The sequence below is a fragment of the Penaeus monodon genome, chromosome 14, assembly GCF_015228065.2.
Source record: "Penaeus monodon isolate SGIC_2016 chromosome 14, NSTDA_Pmon_1, whole genome shotgun sequence".
NCBI classification, from domain to species: Eukaryota; Metazoa; Arthropoda; class Malacostraca; order Decapoda; family Penaeidae; genus Penaeus; species Penaeus monodon.
The window spans coordinates 36,027,140-36,042,085 of record NC_051399.1 but is presented as its reverse complement, the minus strand read 5'-3'; the positions used below and the strand labels follow the sequence as shown (position 1 = coordinate 36,042,085).

The 14,946-nt window shown below is 47.2% G+C and overlaps 1 protein-coding gene across 2 annotated transcripts in view; it reads left to right on the top strand.

Annotated features, from left to right (window-relative positions):
- LOC119581075 (beta-3 adrenergic receptor-like) overlaps positions 1-14,195 on the top strand; it is a 76,866-nt gene extending 62,671 nt beyond the window's left edge. For both annotated transcript variants that reach the window (XM_037929394.1, XM_037929392.1), the window contains exons 3-6: positions 10,247-10,567; positions 11,064-11,285; positions 11,530-11,719; positions 12,924-14,195. In XM_037929394.1, coding sequence (XP_037785322.1) covers positions 10,247-10,567; positions 11,064-11,285; positions 11,530-11,719; positions 12,924-13,430 — 1,240 coding nt within the window. In that variant the 3' untranslated portion in view covers positions 13,431-14,195. The remainder of the gene's footprint in view (positions 1-10,246; positions 10,568-11,063; positions 11,286-11,529; positions 11,720-12,923) is intronic.
- Positions 14,196-14,946: the final 751 nt, after the last annotated feature.

Genomic DNA, 14,946 nt, shown 5'->3' with positions numbered 1-14,946 from the left:
TGTTGCTTCATCGTTTCAGTACAGCAGTGGGTTTGTGGACTTATTGTGGGTTTGTTATGTGTGATTTTTGCGAGGGAGGGAGAGGAAAAGAAAGAGGGAGGAGGTGAAGGAGAATAAGAAGAAGAAGACTAAGGAAAATGAGGAGAAGGAGAAGAGAGAGAGAGAGAGAGAAAGAAGGGAGAAGAAAGAAATAAAGAAAGAAAAAAAGAGGAGAAAAAAAAACGGAGAAGGGAACATAGAAAAAACAGAAGATGGAGAGACAGGAGGAGAGAAAGAGGAAGGAGAAGAGAGGAGGGGGGGAGGGGGGTCATGGGGCTAGCACCCCCTGCGGCGACGACCAGACCACCCGGCCCTCCTTTCAATATTAATACCTGCCCTCCCCTCCCCCCTCTACCCCTAGTTTCAGGGGAAGAAAAGAAAAGGAAGATAAACAGGAGGAGGAGAAGGAGGGAACGAATGGGGGGAAGAGGAATACTGGAAATGAAGATAAACAAGGGAGGAAAGGGAGATGAAAAAGGACTAAATACGAAAGATGGAATGGAAGATAAAATGGAGGGGAAAGATAGAGGTGAGATGAGATATAAAGGAAGAAAGGGAGAGAGAGAAAAAAGAAGAGAGGGAAGAGAAAGAAAGAAAAAAAAAGGAAGATGGGAATGAGAGAAGCATAAGGAAAAATCGAAGAGGATAAATACAGGGAAGTTAATAATAAACTCGAAGATACTAAGATAATCAGCATGAAAATAAGAAAATGTTAATGACACGCTTCTACACAGATGGAAGAAGGGGCAGGAAAATTACTGGACGACCCGTGTAACTCGTTCATCGTGCATGCAACAATAGATTAGCAACTCATTATCAGGAATTTGCATGAGTGAAATTGACAATACGGCGCCGTCCTACTCACAACCCCCCCTGACGTGCTCACAACCTGGAACTATCCATCTTCGTTAACATATGCAAATTTCGGATCTAAACTCCTGTTTGTGTGCTGTTGACTGAGCACATTAATCTCTATCTCCTCAGCGCTCAGACGTCGAAGCCTTTTATAAAAATGACTTCCTTAAAATGTCGTAGAGAGATTGAAATTCGACTTGATGTCGGAAGGCGCGGTGATAATGTTGCATTAACTAAGGAAGGAAGGAAGGACTGATTAGCTTTCGCAACGGAGGTGATTTTTTTTTTTTTTTTTTTTTTTTTTTTGCTTTTTTTAGGGGTCGTTGTTGTTCGTGTTGCTATTGCTTGTATGTTTAAATTTTAAATTTTGTTCGTTAGGCAGGTACGAGGTTTACATAGATACGCACACACACACACAGTAACATACACACTTACACACACACGCGCGCGCTCACACACACACACACACACACACACACACACACACACACACACACACACACACACACACACACACACACACACACACACACACACACACACACACACACACAAACAGACACACACACTAACACACACACTAACACACACATTAACACACACACACGCACACACACATACGCAAACATAAGTACACGCTAGCAAACAAACATTCCATCTTTTCATGTAAAACTCTCTTTTTAATAAATTCATCATATTACCCGCTGTGATTGCTCTTTCATACTAAAACGGATCCGGGAAACAACAACAAACAACAACAAACAACAAACAATAAACAGCATCCTTCCCGCATAATCAACTTCCGGGAAATCTTCTTTCTCTTGAATCTATAACCCTCTAAGTAGGTCTTTCTTAACGAGGAAAACTTGAATCAAACTTAGCCATTGTCGTAGCGCAACTTATTGGAAGGGTGGGGGAGAGGGGGGCGAGGGGGAGAAGGGGGCGAGGGGGAGGAGGGGGGAGAAAGGGGGAGGGGAGGGAGGGAGTATCGCATCTTGCAAATGTCGTAAAGAATACGTCTGTGTGAGGACAGCTTTGCCTTTCTCCCTCGCTTCGTCTCTCCCTCTCTCCATCTCTCCCTCTATGTATCTCTCTCTCTCTCTCTCTCTCTCTCTCTCTCTCTCTCTCTCTCTCTCTCTCTCTCTCTCTCTCTCTCTCTCTCCCTTTTTTTTCTGTCTGTTTGCCTATCTATCTATCTAGCTCCTTCACTTCCCCTCTCTTCTCTTCTCTTTCCTCTTCTCTTCTCTTCATCTCATTCCCTTTTTCCTTATATTTTTTTCTCTCCTCTATCTTCTCTCCTTGTTCTTATTATTCTCCATTTCTCTTCACTGGCTTTCTCCTTCACCTTCTCCTCCCGTGTGGGTTTGCTCATTCTCGCATCCGCCCTTTATTTCTTCTGTCTTGCTTCCTTCTCACTCTATCTCACTATGTCCGGCGATCTATTTTGTTATCTGTCTATTTCTCTTGGTTTCTGTCTATTTCTCTTGGTTTCTTTGCGATCTCGTTTTCTGTCTGTCTTGCGATCTCGTTTTCTGTCTATCTTGCGATCTCGTTTTCTGTCAATCTTGCGATCCCGTTTTCTGTCAATCTTGCGATCCCGTTTTCTGTCAATCTTGCGACCCCGTTTTCTGTCTATCTTGCGATCTCGTTTTCTGTCTGTCTTGCGATTTATCTATCGATCTGTCTTGCTTTCTGTCTGTCTTGCGATCTATCTTGTTTTTTGTCTATCTTTATATCTATTTTTCAGTCTGTTTTCTCTTCTGTATTTTTATCATGCTATCTGTTGTCTATTTGTGTTATTTATCTTTTTATCTTTATATATAATTTTTTTTATCAGTCTGTCTGTTTTTTTCCTATTTTCTCTTTGTTTCTGTTATATTTATCCCTCTTTCTATTTCCTTCCTTTCGTTTTTTCTTCCCGTTCGTATCCTCCGTTCTTCGGTCTTCTTTCTCTCTCCTTGTGCCTGAAGTTTATCTCCCTTTCTCGCATGTCTTAACAACATCGTTATCTTCCTTTCGTAATCTTCAGACTCGTTTTATGGCCTCGTTTATCATGTTTTTGCTTCTCCCAACTTTATTTTCTTTGTGCTTCGAATACGTGTATCATATTCTTTCTTCACTTCGGATTTTTTTTTTTTGGGGGGGGGGAGGGGGTCTGATGTATATTTGATTACTCACAATGGCGATTATCTGATCCACATGTAGATATATTTTAAACTATTTATCTCTGCTTAGGTCTCCCTCTCTCTCTCTCTCTCTCTCTCTCTCTCTCTCTCTCTCTCTCTCTCTCTCTCTCTCTCTCTCTCTCTCTCTCTCTCTCCTCTTCTCTTCTCTCAGCGTCCTTACACACACACACACACACACACACACACACACACACACACACACACACACACACACACACACACACACACACAAACATATATATATATATATATATATATATATATATATATATATATATATATATATATATATACATATATATATATATTCATGCTCATGCAAACAACTCTTCCGATCATTTTGCAAACGTCAATGAAGCACTTAACATTTGAGACATGCACCGGAGCAGCAATCTGTCGTGGTTGCATTATCCCCTCGTGTCAGTTATCACAACTTGTCCAGAGATACGGATCTTCGTCAGCCATATGTGGGGTGAGGGCGCGGATGGGGGGGGGGGATATGGGGGTGAGGGCGCGGTTAGGGGGGGAAGGAAAGGGGGGAGAGGAAGAGGGGGGGGTGAGGGTGAGGGAGGGTAGGTAGGAGGGTGAGGGATGCGGAGGGCAGAAGGGGTGAGAGAAAGACAGGGTAAGAGAGAAAGATGGGAGGGGTAGGGGGGATAGGAAATGGGTTGGGGGAGGTGGAGAGGAAGGGGGAGTAGATGGGGAGGAGAAGGGGAAAGGGGGAGGGAGGCGGTAAGGAATAGTCAGAGAGGGAGAGGGGGAAGAGAGAGGGGGGGAGGCGGTAAAGAATAGTCAGAGAGGGAGAGGGGGAAGAGAGAGGGGGGGGGAGGCGGTAAAGAATAGTCAGAGAGGGAGAGGGGGAAGAGAGAGGGGGGGGACTCAGTAAAGGGTAGTCGGAGAGGGAGAGGGGGAAGGGAGAGGGGGAGGGGCTAGAGCCGGAAGCAAAGTTCATTAGAGCCCGTCATACATTCGGGCACAAGATAAGCATGAACACTGGGCGGGAGGCTGAGGGGGTTACGGAAGGAGTTGAGCGAATGGGACAGGAGGGAGGGGCAGAGGCGAGAAGAAGAGTAGAGCCGTAAAGAGGGAAGGAGGGAGGAAGGGAGGGAAGAAGGGAGGGAGAAAGAGGGAGGGTTGGAAGGAGGAAGGGAGGGAGAAGGAGGGAGGACGAGCGAAGGAGGGAAGGAGGGAGGAAGGGAGAGAGGGAGAAAGAGGGAAGGTTAGAGGGAAGAAAGGAAAGAGAGAGAGAAGGAGAAGGAGGGAAGGTTGGAGGGAGGGAGGATGGGAGGGAAGGAGGGAAAAGGAGGAAAGAGGAGACGAAGGGAACGAGAATTTGGGAAAAAAACGAAGAGAGAAGGAAGACAGAACAGGGGAAGATAGAAGATGACATAGACAGACGGACAGATAGAGATAGACAAAGGGATAAAGATAAATAAATAGACAGATACCTAGATAGATAAAGAGAGACAGACAGAGAAGGAGGGAAATAGAGCAGATACAAAAGCAAAGAGAGAAGAGAAGACCGTCGCCCCAGCCCCCCCCCCCCATCGCCGCCCGCGTCAGGAGGAGGAGAGAAGAAGGAAGTCCGGAGGTCCGCCACTGCGTCCGTGGACAACCCTCGCCCTCTCCCTTTCTCCGTCTCTCCCTCCCTCCCCGACCTCTCTCCTCCTTCTCCCCTATTCCTCCCGCCTCTCCTCGGCACTTTTCTCTTCCTCTTTCCCCTCTCTCCCTTCCCTCTCTTATCCCCTCTCCCTAACCCTCTCCTTCTCCCCCTTTTCGGCTTCCTTCTCCAACGCCCTCTCTCCTTCACCTCTTCCCCACACCCCTATTCCCCTATCCTCTTCCTCCACCCTTCATCTTCTGCCTCCTCCCCTCCCTCTTATCCCCATCTCTCCCCCACCACTTCCACTCTCCTCATCCCCACCCTTTCTTCCTCTTCTTCCCTCCGACCCCCTCCTCCTTTTCCCTCCCCCTTCTTCCCCTTACCCCCACCCCTCCCCCTCCACCCCCTCATCCCCCCCCTTCCTCCCATCCCCTTCCACCCCCCTTCATTCCACTCCCCCCCTCCCCTCTCCCCCCTCCAACCCCCTCTCACGGTGACAGGTCCAAAACACTGGATACTTGATGCTCATTACCGATGCCAAGCGTTCATGCATCGCAAATCAGTTCAGCTTTTTTTTTCTTCTTTTTTTTGAGGGAGAGGAAGGAGGTTGATGCGGCGAAAATGGCGTCTAAATACCTAAAATCCGTAACGGGGCGAGAGTGAGACAGGCTGGTTGGAAGACTGGGGGAAAGAGAGAGTGGGAGAGGGAGGAAGAGTGGGGTGGAATGAGGGCAAGAGGGAGGGAGGATGAGAGGGTGAGGGAGGGAGGGAGGGAAGGGGAGGGAGGGGCAAAACCAATAACACACCAAAGGCAAAGGCTGAAAACAAACAAACAGACAAGAGAAACCAAAAGCAACAACGACCGAACGCAACGGAAATTCTCCGCCTTTTCCCCCCACAAACACGAAGGACCACCGGCGGCTGTTCTCTCTCTCTTCCCTCTTCCCTCTCTCTCTCTCTCTTTCTCTCTCTCTTTCTCTTTCTCTTTCTCTTTCTCTCTCTCCCTCTCTTTCTCTCCTTCTTCCTCTCCCTCTCCCTCTCCCTCTGCCTTGCCCCGTGTCTGCAAGTGCCTTAGGCTGCCACTCCTTCTGACAGGCGGTCATACACGGTCGTGGCCCCTTCCTCCTGCCCGCCGCGAACTCCTGTAATAGCCTTTCTATTGGAGAGAGAAAAAAAGGTCCTGGAAAAGGTCGAATCGCGTTGTACATTTGTAAGGAAGATAAAAGCGTAGGGTGTACTTAGCCTTATCACTGTCTGGCGTCTCTTTAAAGAAAACGTTCTTGGAAGGGGGAGGGGTTAAGCTAGACACTTGAAGGGGAAGGTAGTTCTCTTCTGTTTATAGTCTATCGGTGGTTAGTCACTGATAATAATTCCGGCTTATTTGCTTTGATAACTGATCTCGAATCGCGTCAAACGTTCGAGCCATTAGTAACGCGTCTGCTCGTTTAGAACAAAAGACGATCGTTCTTGCTGGGGAGATTGATGAGGACCAGCAATCTCCCATGTAAATAGGGAGACATGAGGAGAGGAGAGAGGGAGAGAAATTTGAATAAAATCCATATTCACTTTGCCACAGCCTGTTGTTGAACCGCTGAACCGTTTTACGAACCGCCGCCGTCTCACAACACCGTCTCGCTACCGTTAAGAAAGGGGGTCGACTGAGTTATGGTGACTTGTCTGATTATGCGCCGGTCCCAAGGCTCTGGGAGGGGGTGGAGGGGAGAAGGGGGAGATATAGAGTGGGGAAGATGGGGATAATGATGAACCTAGTTAACATACATCATTGTCGTCATCTCTTCTCGTTCTTTTTATAGACATGTATATGTGTAGGTATATGTGTGTGTGTGTGTGTGAGTGTGTGTGTGTGTGTGTGTGTGTGTGTGTGTGTGTGTGTGTGTGTGTGTGTGTGTGTGTGTGTGTGTGTGTGTGTGTGTGTGTGTGTGTGTGCTTACAGACATGCATACACTATATTCAGATTGGCTTCATCCCAATTTAGTTGAAGGCATGAGAGGGCGGGAGGGCGGGGATAAAAAGCTCGGGGGGCTTTGTGGTCACGAACGCCCTAATGATCGGGTTCGCGAGATGAACACGATGCTCTCTCATTATAAAAGCAGGCGGACGAAGGAGAGAGGGAGAAAGAGAGAGGAAGAGAAGAGAATGAGAGAAGGATCGGGGCGTGAGAGGCCATGCCGCTAAGCCTACAGGACGCCGAGGAGGGTTCAAGTGGCGTGTCCTTCATCCATATGGATTTTTGTTGAGCTCTTGTTTATCGTGCATTAAGTAGCTCCTGGAGAAGTGTCTTCGCGCACACTTGTCTTGCCATATGAGTACTTCCGTTTTGTCTTAAATGTACCAGGATGTGGAAGGCCTCTGGCTCGCTGGCAATCTCCCCGCGGTGCCAGAAATCAAGCTGAGTGAGCTGAGTCGATCTTCCGGTTAGATACACATCTCGCGGATGCTGGGGACCTCCTAGGCTCGCAGCGGGGGGAGCGGTGACACCTGCAATATCTTCTATATAAGGGATTCGTTGATACTCTTGCGAAGGCGGATGTGTGTGCAAGACGCGGCAGACAAACACAGATATATAGATAGATTATTAGATAGAAGGAGAGAGAGAGAGAGAGAGAGAGAGAGAGAGAGAGAGAGAGAGAGAGAGAGAGAGAGAGAGAGAGAGAGAGAGAGAGAGAAGGAAAGAAAAGGACAAGACGCAGAACAAAAGTAGAAGAAAACAATCAGCAGACGAAGAGTATTTCCGAAAGACAAAGAATTCGACCGACAGGAAAGAGGCGATACCTACTTGGGTATTACTTCACACCGAGGCCCTTGAGGCGCCACGAAAAGAGATGGCTTTCAAGGTCTTCCAGCCGCCTCGAGTGCCAAGTATAACCCCACGTCCCTCATTCCCCATAGGCCTTATCCCCATACTCCCCTTTCCCCCATCCCCCACCCCCCACCTTCTCTCTGCCCCGTGGCTAAAAAGCGGCAGATGGCATTTCGTCCTGGTTTGTCAAATCGACAGATTTTTGACCGATACCCGTTACTCGGCACCTCACATATTCATTTCCGGCCGCCGTGCCCTTGGCTGTCGAAAGAGGCCTAGAGTAAGAAGTCGAAGGAGAGAGAGAAAAAAAAAGTCCTGAAGACCTATGGACCCCATCGAAGCCAGTGAACTGAATGGACCGTTTGGACTTTTTTTTCGACTGCCTCTCTCTCTCTCTCTCTCTCTCTCTCTCTCTCTCTCTCTCTCTCTCTCTCTCTCTCTCTCTCTCTCTCTCTCTCTCTCTCTCTCCCTCTCTCTCTCTATCTCCCCTCCCCCTCTCTCTCTATCTCCCCTCCCCCTATTTCTCTCTCTCTCTCTCTGGGTCACTGTCTTTATTACCAGATCCCCAACACGGTAGCAAATGGAATATGGAACGGCATTCCATTCCTCCCCCACCTGCCCCCACCTACCCCCACCACCTCCCCCTCAGCCCTCAGCCCTCGATCAATTCGTCAGTCCATCAACGGGGGTGTAGCTGCCCATCACCCAGCCCTGTCATTAACGACCAAGGCGCCCTTTTTTTGTTTTCCTTCCGGCTAAACTAGCTTTTTGTTCTTGCCTATGAAATCGTATGCGTGATGAATTATTCATCTCATTTATGATCTTTGGAGGAATCATTAAGAATCATTAAGAAACTGTAATTGAACATCTGGTTGCCAAATATATGCACTATTACAAAGAGACTGCCACTTAACGCTACAAAATACAGTCACAGCAATAAAGACCCGCACGTCATGAACACCCCCATCCAGGCCACGGAAATCCATTACCAAGCCAAAACCTGAAGATAAGAAATCGTATGCAAATAAGAGAACAAGAAAATAGTTCCAAACACCTGGGCTTAAGAGCGTGGAGTGTGGGACCTCGAGTGCCCCGTAGAAAGGACTTATAATTCTCTTCTATGGATGGCACTTCCCGTCGTGGTGTTTACGCGGTATTTTTTAAGGGCTTGGCAGAACTGCGAGTGGTTTAGGGGAATATGGAGGAGTCGAATGTGAATAAATGGAGAGAAAGAGAGAGGAATAAAGAGGAAGAGGGAGGGAGGGATAGGGAGAGAGGGAGGGAGGGATAGAGAAAGAGAGAGAGAGAGAGAGAGAGAGAGAGAGAGAGAGAGAGAGAGAGAGAGAGAGAGAGAGAGAGAGAGAGAGAGAGAGAGAGAGAGAGTAATAAGAAAAGGCTGAGATATTCAGACGCGGCGAAGGGACGGTACGAAAAGAAATAATTTTATGCTCGACCGATCTCTCTCCACCCCCCTTCTCCCCCGCCTTCGACGCATCCATCAAAGGTCCGCCAAACAAACGTTGATGTGACACTCCTATCCATCCTGACACGCATCCTTGCATTCAAATACTTCTCTAATTGCCGCCAACACACCTTACCTTCGCACCCTCCCGCGACGAGGTCCTTGTGCGCCTTTTCCTCCGCTTCCCGAATGTTAATAAAGAATCCTCCCTTTTTCCGAACAGCATTTTCGAAACGGCGTTCGAGTTCCCCAAGCGCGTTTCTGCTGTGAACGAAAACGCAGTCTTAAACTTTATGTATTACGATTGGCTTCTTTTTTTCTTTACTGGGTTAAGCAAGGATTTACGATTATTGTAATGATTACAGTGTAAACGCGATGTTGCACGAAGACAACACTGTAAAGGCAAGGCAATAAAATGAACACACCGTAAGTACCACCAGCGGACGTGTAAGGACTTGGCCAGGTAAGAAAGCTGACAGTCCCAGCATTGGTCTGTCGGCTGAAGCTATCACTTGCGTTTAAACTAATGCATTCTTAATCCGCCGACAAAAGGAACATTCACAAACCAATATTCATCACCTTTTTTTCTCCCTCTTTCTCTTTCTCGTAATACTTTCGAGAAAATGCGTATAGGTTGATATTTTCTTCTTCTTGTAAGCGTGTTATCGCTTCCGTATATTGAATATAATCACCGAAAATGGGAAATGAATGAAATAGCGATTACCAAACCCTATGCCCCGAGGCATACCCAAAAAGGAGGCAGACAGGTGTGGGGTATGAGGCGAGGGGGGAAGGGCCGAAGGGAGAGAGGGAGAGGGGCGTACCTGGGGCGACCTTCAGCGGTCCAACACTCCCTGTGCGGGTCGAGCGAGCCAGGACGACGACCAACATCATTCATTCATTGTGGGATCAGCGGCGTCTCCTATGTCTGCCTGATGTAATGTTTCCGTCTGTCCTCCATCCCGCTCGTCACGGCCACCCAGGGATTAAGCTTTATGACTGAGAAGCTGATGATGAAACATTCTTTATCTCGTTTTTATGACAGTTTGAGATGCAAATAAATTCATTTGGCGAAAATATTAGATGATAATAAACGAAAAGAAATGGGGATAAAATTCATGAGCGAAGTTCCGACCGAGACCCACCGTGTCGAGGAGGTTCATTATGCTCATGTTTGTTGTTGGATTGATTTCATTCCTTTTCTTCTCCTCCATTTCGGTTATTTCCTGTTATTTCCTCTTATTTCCCTTTTATTAAACAACTTTTTCTTCCTCTCCCAGATTCATCATGAGCCTAACCGTGTGCAACCTGCTGGCGTCGTGGCTCCTCCTGCCCTTGGTGGTGGCCGACACCTTTCACGTCGGCTGGGAGTCGGTGGCTCTGTGCCGCGCCATGGACGCCGTGTCGGAGCTGGTGGCGTCGGCGTCCGTGTTCGCCACGCTCCTCATCGCCGTCGACAGGTTCTGCGCCATCACGGACCCGCTCCACTACCACATGCTGGTCACGCGGCCCAAGAGCGTCGCCATGATCGCCGGCGGCTGGGTCCTCGCCGCGCTCATCGCCGTCGCCGCGGGTTTCGGCGAGCTCTCCGGAAGGGCGTGGTGAGTCCGACGGGGGTTCTGTAGGGCGGGACGGGGGGCTTTGAGGTCTAGGGGGCTTTCTAGCCGAGGGGAAGGGGCTGGGGTTGAAGGGGACGCCAGGGTCCTGGGGCAGGGGAGTAGGAGGACGTTTGGGGGTAAGGGAAGGGGATGAATCATATCAACTGTATTGCAAGGACCAAGCCATAGGTAGTGAAAGCAGTACAAAAACAATAACAATGAATTATAGGAACAGGAACAGGAATAAAGAATATATCCATTATAATGATGATAATGCTGCAATAATAAATTTTATAATGATACTAATGATACCAGATCTCACGAGTATTATCATCATTATTATTATTATTATTATTCTTGTCATTACCATTATGATGGTAATTGCAATATTAAAAGTACTGTTATTTTTATTATTATCACCATTATTACTTTATTGAATATGTTAACAAATTATGTGTCTAACCAGCCGATAATTAACCCCTCAATCTTCCTCCAACAGGAATGTTTGCGGATCGATGCCTCCCAGCGGAGACATCTGGACCTTCCGCTCCTACTTCGTCCTGATCAATATGGTGGTGTCCTTCGTAGGACCGATGCACCTCCTGATCTGGATCTACGTCAGGATCTACCACGCGGCGCACAAGAACAGCGAGAGGGCGCGCAGGAACTCCCTCTGCGGCGCCACCCTCGATGCCGTCGGCCCTCCAAGAGCTCCCTCGAGGTGAGTCGGACAGAGAGCCGTTCGCTGGCTTCGTTTGTTTTTGACCAAGGGATGATTTTTTTTCTTCTTCTCTTTTTCGCCCAAAATGGTGATATCTCGCCGTTTTTGGAAACAAACATTAAACGAAAAGTAATTTAAGCATAAGAGAACATGAATTATGAACACATTAATAACCTCCGCCACAGTGAAAAAAAGACAAACCCATTAACCCAGGCCTCTCTTTCCTTCCCGCCTTCCTCCTCAGGACTCCTTCGACGCGCTCTACCTCCTCCCAGATTGTCACGACACTCCGTCACCGCATCAGCAACGCGTCGCTCTTCTTGCACAAGGAAGAGTCCCGCGCCGCCAAGATCTCGGTGGTTGTGATCGTGCTTTTCTTCGTGTGCTGGATGCCCTACTACGCGTCCGCCATCTTGCACACGCCGCTTGTGCAGGTGAGAAGATTTTGCTCTTTGCTATTTTTTTATACTCACTTGTTTGTTTATTTGTTTATTTTTTTGTGGGGGGAAAAATCAGGTTTGAAAGGCCTTTTTTTTACTATTAGTATAATTGGTTATATATACATAGATAGAAACAGATAGAGATAAAGAGTTTTCTCATTAATCTTTGTGTAGGTTGGATTTAGTTTTGTATTTTTTTTTTTCTAGACTGATTTTCTTTTTTATATGTTCGGTTTATAACCATTGACGGGAAATATGTTCCCTTTTACTCTCAAGAGGTTTTATGGCGTAGATGAAGCAAAGGTAGATAAAGTTTCACATCATAAAACATATTGTCTACCTTCCCTTTTGTCAGTTATTGGTAATCCGTCGATGAAAAAGGGAGAGAGAAAAACATGATGAAAACCGATGAATATCATAAGCGCTAATATCACCTTTCCGGCAACAAAAAGATCACACGGCATAGATAAATGAACACCTGCATATCGGATTGAATACATGAATAGACCAGCGAACGAACTGGGAAACGGAGGGAAAGAACAAAAGTGCAACAGACAAAATAGATAAGATATAAATTAAATGAATAAACTGTGAGAATTCTCGGAAGACACTGAGAGAGAGAGAAAAGGAGAGAGAGAGAAAGCGTCTTGAACATTTATTCATTGACTTTAATGGCAGTGTCACCGTGCCTGACACACTTGATGGTCGTATTTGAATATATTGTCTTTTGTCATAAGATCAAGGGATTTTTCTTGTTATTGTTGTTGTTTATAAAGAAAACAGGGAAGAGGAAAATAGGAAGATTATCATAACTCGTTGCTAGACTTTAGTTGTTGAATTATTTTTCTCATTGTTTACTTCATGTTAATCACGATAAATCATTGACTGCCGTTAAAGTTTGGGGTATACCTTCTCTACAGCATAGCTTTCTCGAATTAAAAAGGTCGATCTGAGAGTTACCAGCCTTGAAAAAAGGTTAATGTTACCTGACCTCTGACCAGCCAAGTCGCGGAAGTTAATGAGGATGTCCTGGGATTGGCCGTGATTGGGGAAGGAAGCAGGAAGCTCGTTAGGAGCGTTGCAGGATGTTGCTAGGTCAGGGTTGTCACAACACGACTCCCTTTTTGTGTTTGTGTCTGCACGCGGTGGCTGTGCGTTCGGGATGCCGTGAGTTGACGTGTTGCTTTCTCCTTTCCAGCCCCTGTGGGTCCCGAACGTGGTGCATAACGTGGCCATGATCCTCGTGCTGAGCAACTCCGCCGTCTCGCCCTACGTGTACCTGTACCGCTCCCGGAGGATTCAGCGCGAGGTTCGGCGCCTCCTGGGACTGCCCCTCAGCGCCGGCAAGTCCCCCGGAGGCTCCAGCCGGCGCGGACGCCCTCTGCTGCACCTCCAGCTCGAGATGATTCCCCCGTCGCCCACCGTGCCCGACGGCTACTTCGACCGCGCCCTCGACCCCTACATACTCCCCTGTAAGGATCAGCGGGCAGCTCCTCAGTCTCCGCTCCAGGCAATACTGAACAAGTTTTTTCGTGCGGTCGGTTTCGCTTGGGAGCCATGGCGAGACTCCATTACCTCCAACTCGTCTGCTTCTACAGCCACTTCCAATTCGAGCTCCACCACTGCCTCGGGCTCTACCGAATGCTCCTCTGCCGAGAGTGAGAGCATGCTGCCCAAAGTGGTGGCGGCGAAGTCGGACTCCTGACGCAGTGGGCCTCGCCCCAGCCCAGGTTGGCGGAGACCCAGCCCCCACCACCTCCTTGAGCGCGACGCCAAGTACAGAAAGTACAAGTTCCGCGCCAAACCACCCACCGGCCGGCCCAGAGAGCCTCCAGGCTCAGGAGGAGACCTGCCTTCAACAGACGCCACCAACACCATAACCTCCAGCACCGTTAACGCCGCACAAGACCTCGCCTCCGTTGCAGAGCGTGTTTCTCCCCCGCCAGCAACCAACACCGCAACGGAAAGCCCTAAGAGAATCACAGAAGACGCCAGGCAAAGCAGGACGCCGGCAAGTGACTCAATGGCCTAGACGTCGAACTGTCAGGGAACCCCCTGGTGCTGTGACGAAGGCTCTCCTCGTAGGTTGGTCTCCCTCTCCTTGCGACCAGAGCTGACGTCGAACTCCCCGGGGACCCCCTTGGTGCTGTAACGAAGGTCCTCCTCGTTGGTTGGTCTTCCTCACTCTTGAGACCAAAGTTGAGGCTGTTCCTGCTGAAGGAGCGCCTCTTCAACTCCTTTTCAGAGGCATGAATCCGTGACCTGACTCAGTGTGCCCACTACGTAGGATTAGTTGAAGATACCGAGTCATTTAGCTTTAGTGTTAATTTTATTCATATCCTCATGAAATGTGACCTATACGCTAGACGTTGTAAATGTTCTCTCTTTTGAACTTTGCTGCCTAAAGTTCATAATGCTGTGTATATATTTATGTGTGTAGATATATGTATGCTTGTATATGTATGTGAAAATGTATATGTATATATATATATATATATATATATATATATATATATATATATATATTATATATATTATTTATATATATATATATATAAATATATATATATATATATATATATTATATATATCAACATATATATATATATATATATATATATATATATTATATATATGTAAGCCAGGGTGTTACCAGGGGCATGAACGGGGGTATTACCCTTGGACGTGGCATCGTTAATGCTCAACCTTTGTGATTATTAAGTTATGACATTATTTATGTATCCATGTCATGGTGCGACGACCGGACTGGCAATTTTACTACTACTGCTGCTTTATCCAAGGCCGTAGTGGTGTCGCACCTGTTGACGTACGAAGAGGCAGCTTTGGTAGTCGCACAGACACTTTCCTGAAGCTGTTTAATATCTTCGATGTAGATCCGGGTCGTCCACCAGACAAGTCATTTCCAATGTTCTCTCAGTAGTTCACAAAGTATTGTTTATATATCCTCGCTACAAAGTCAACTAATTGTATATAAATTTCTATATTTCATGTTCTCATATTTTATGACTCTGACCTAATTATGTATAGTCGATAAAAAACAACAACAACAACAACAACGGGATGTGAGGCTAAATTACAATCCTGGTAAAAAAAAAAAGTAAATAAGCCGATCAGTCAAACGGAGGCGCTCTTGCCAGTACCTCTAGATTTGCTTCAATGTTGCGTCAGATTCGTAATTTTGTTTTACATCCCGGACATCT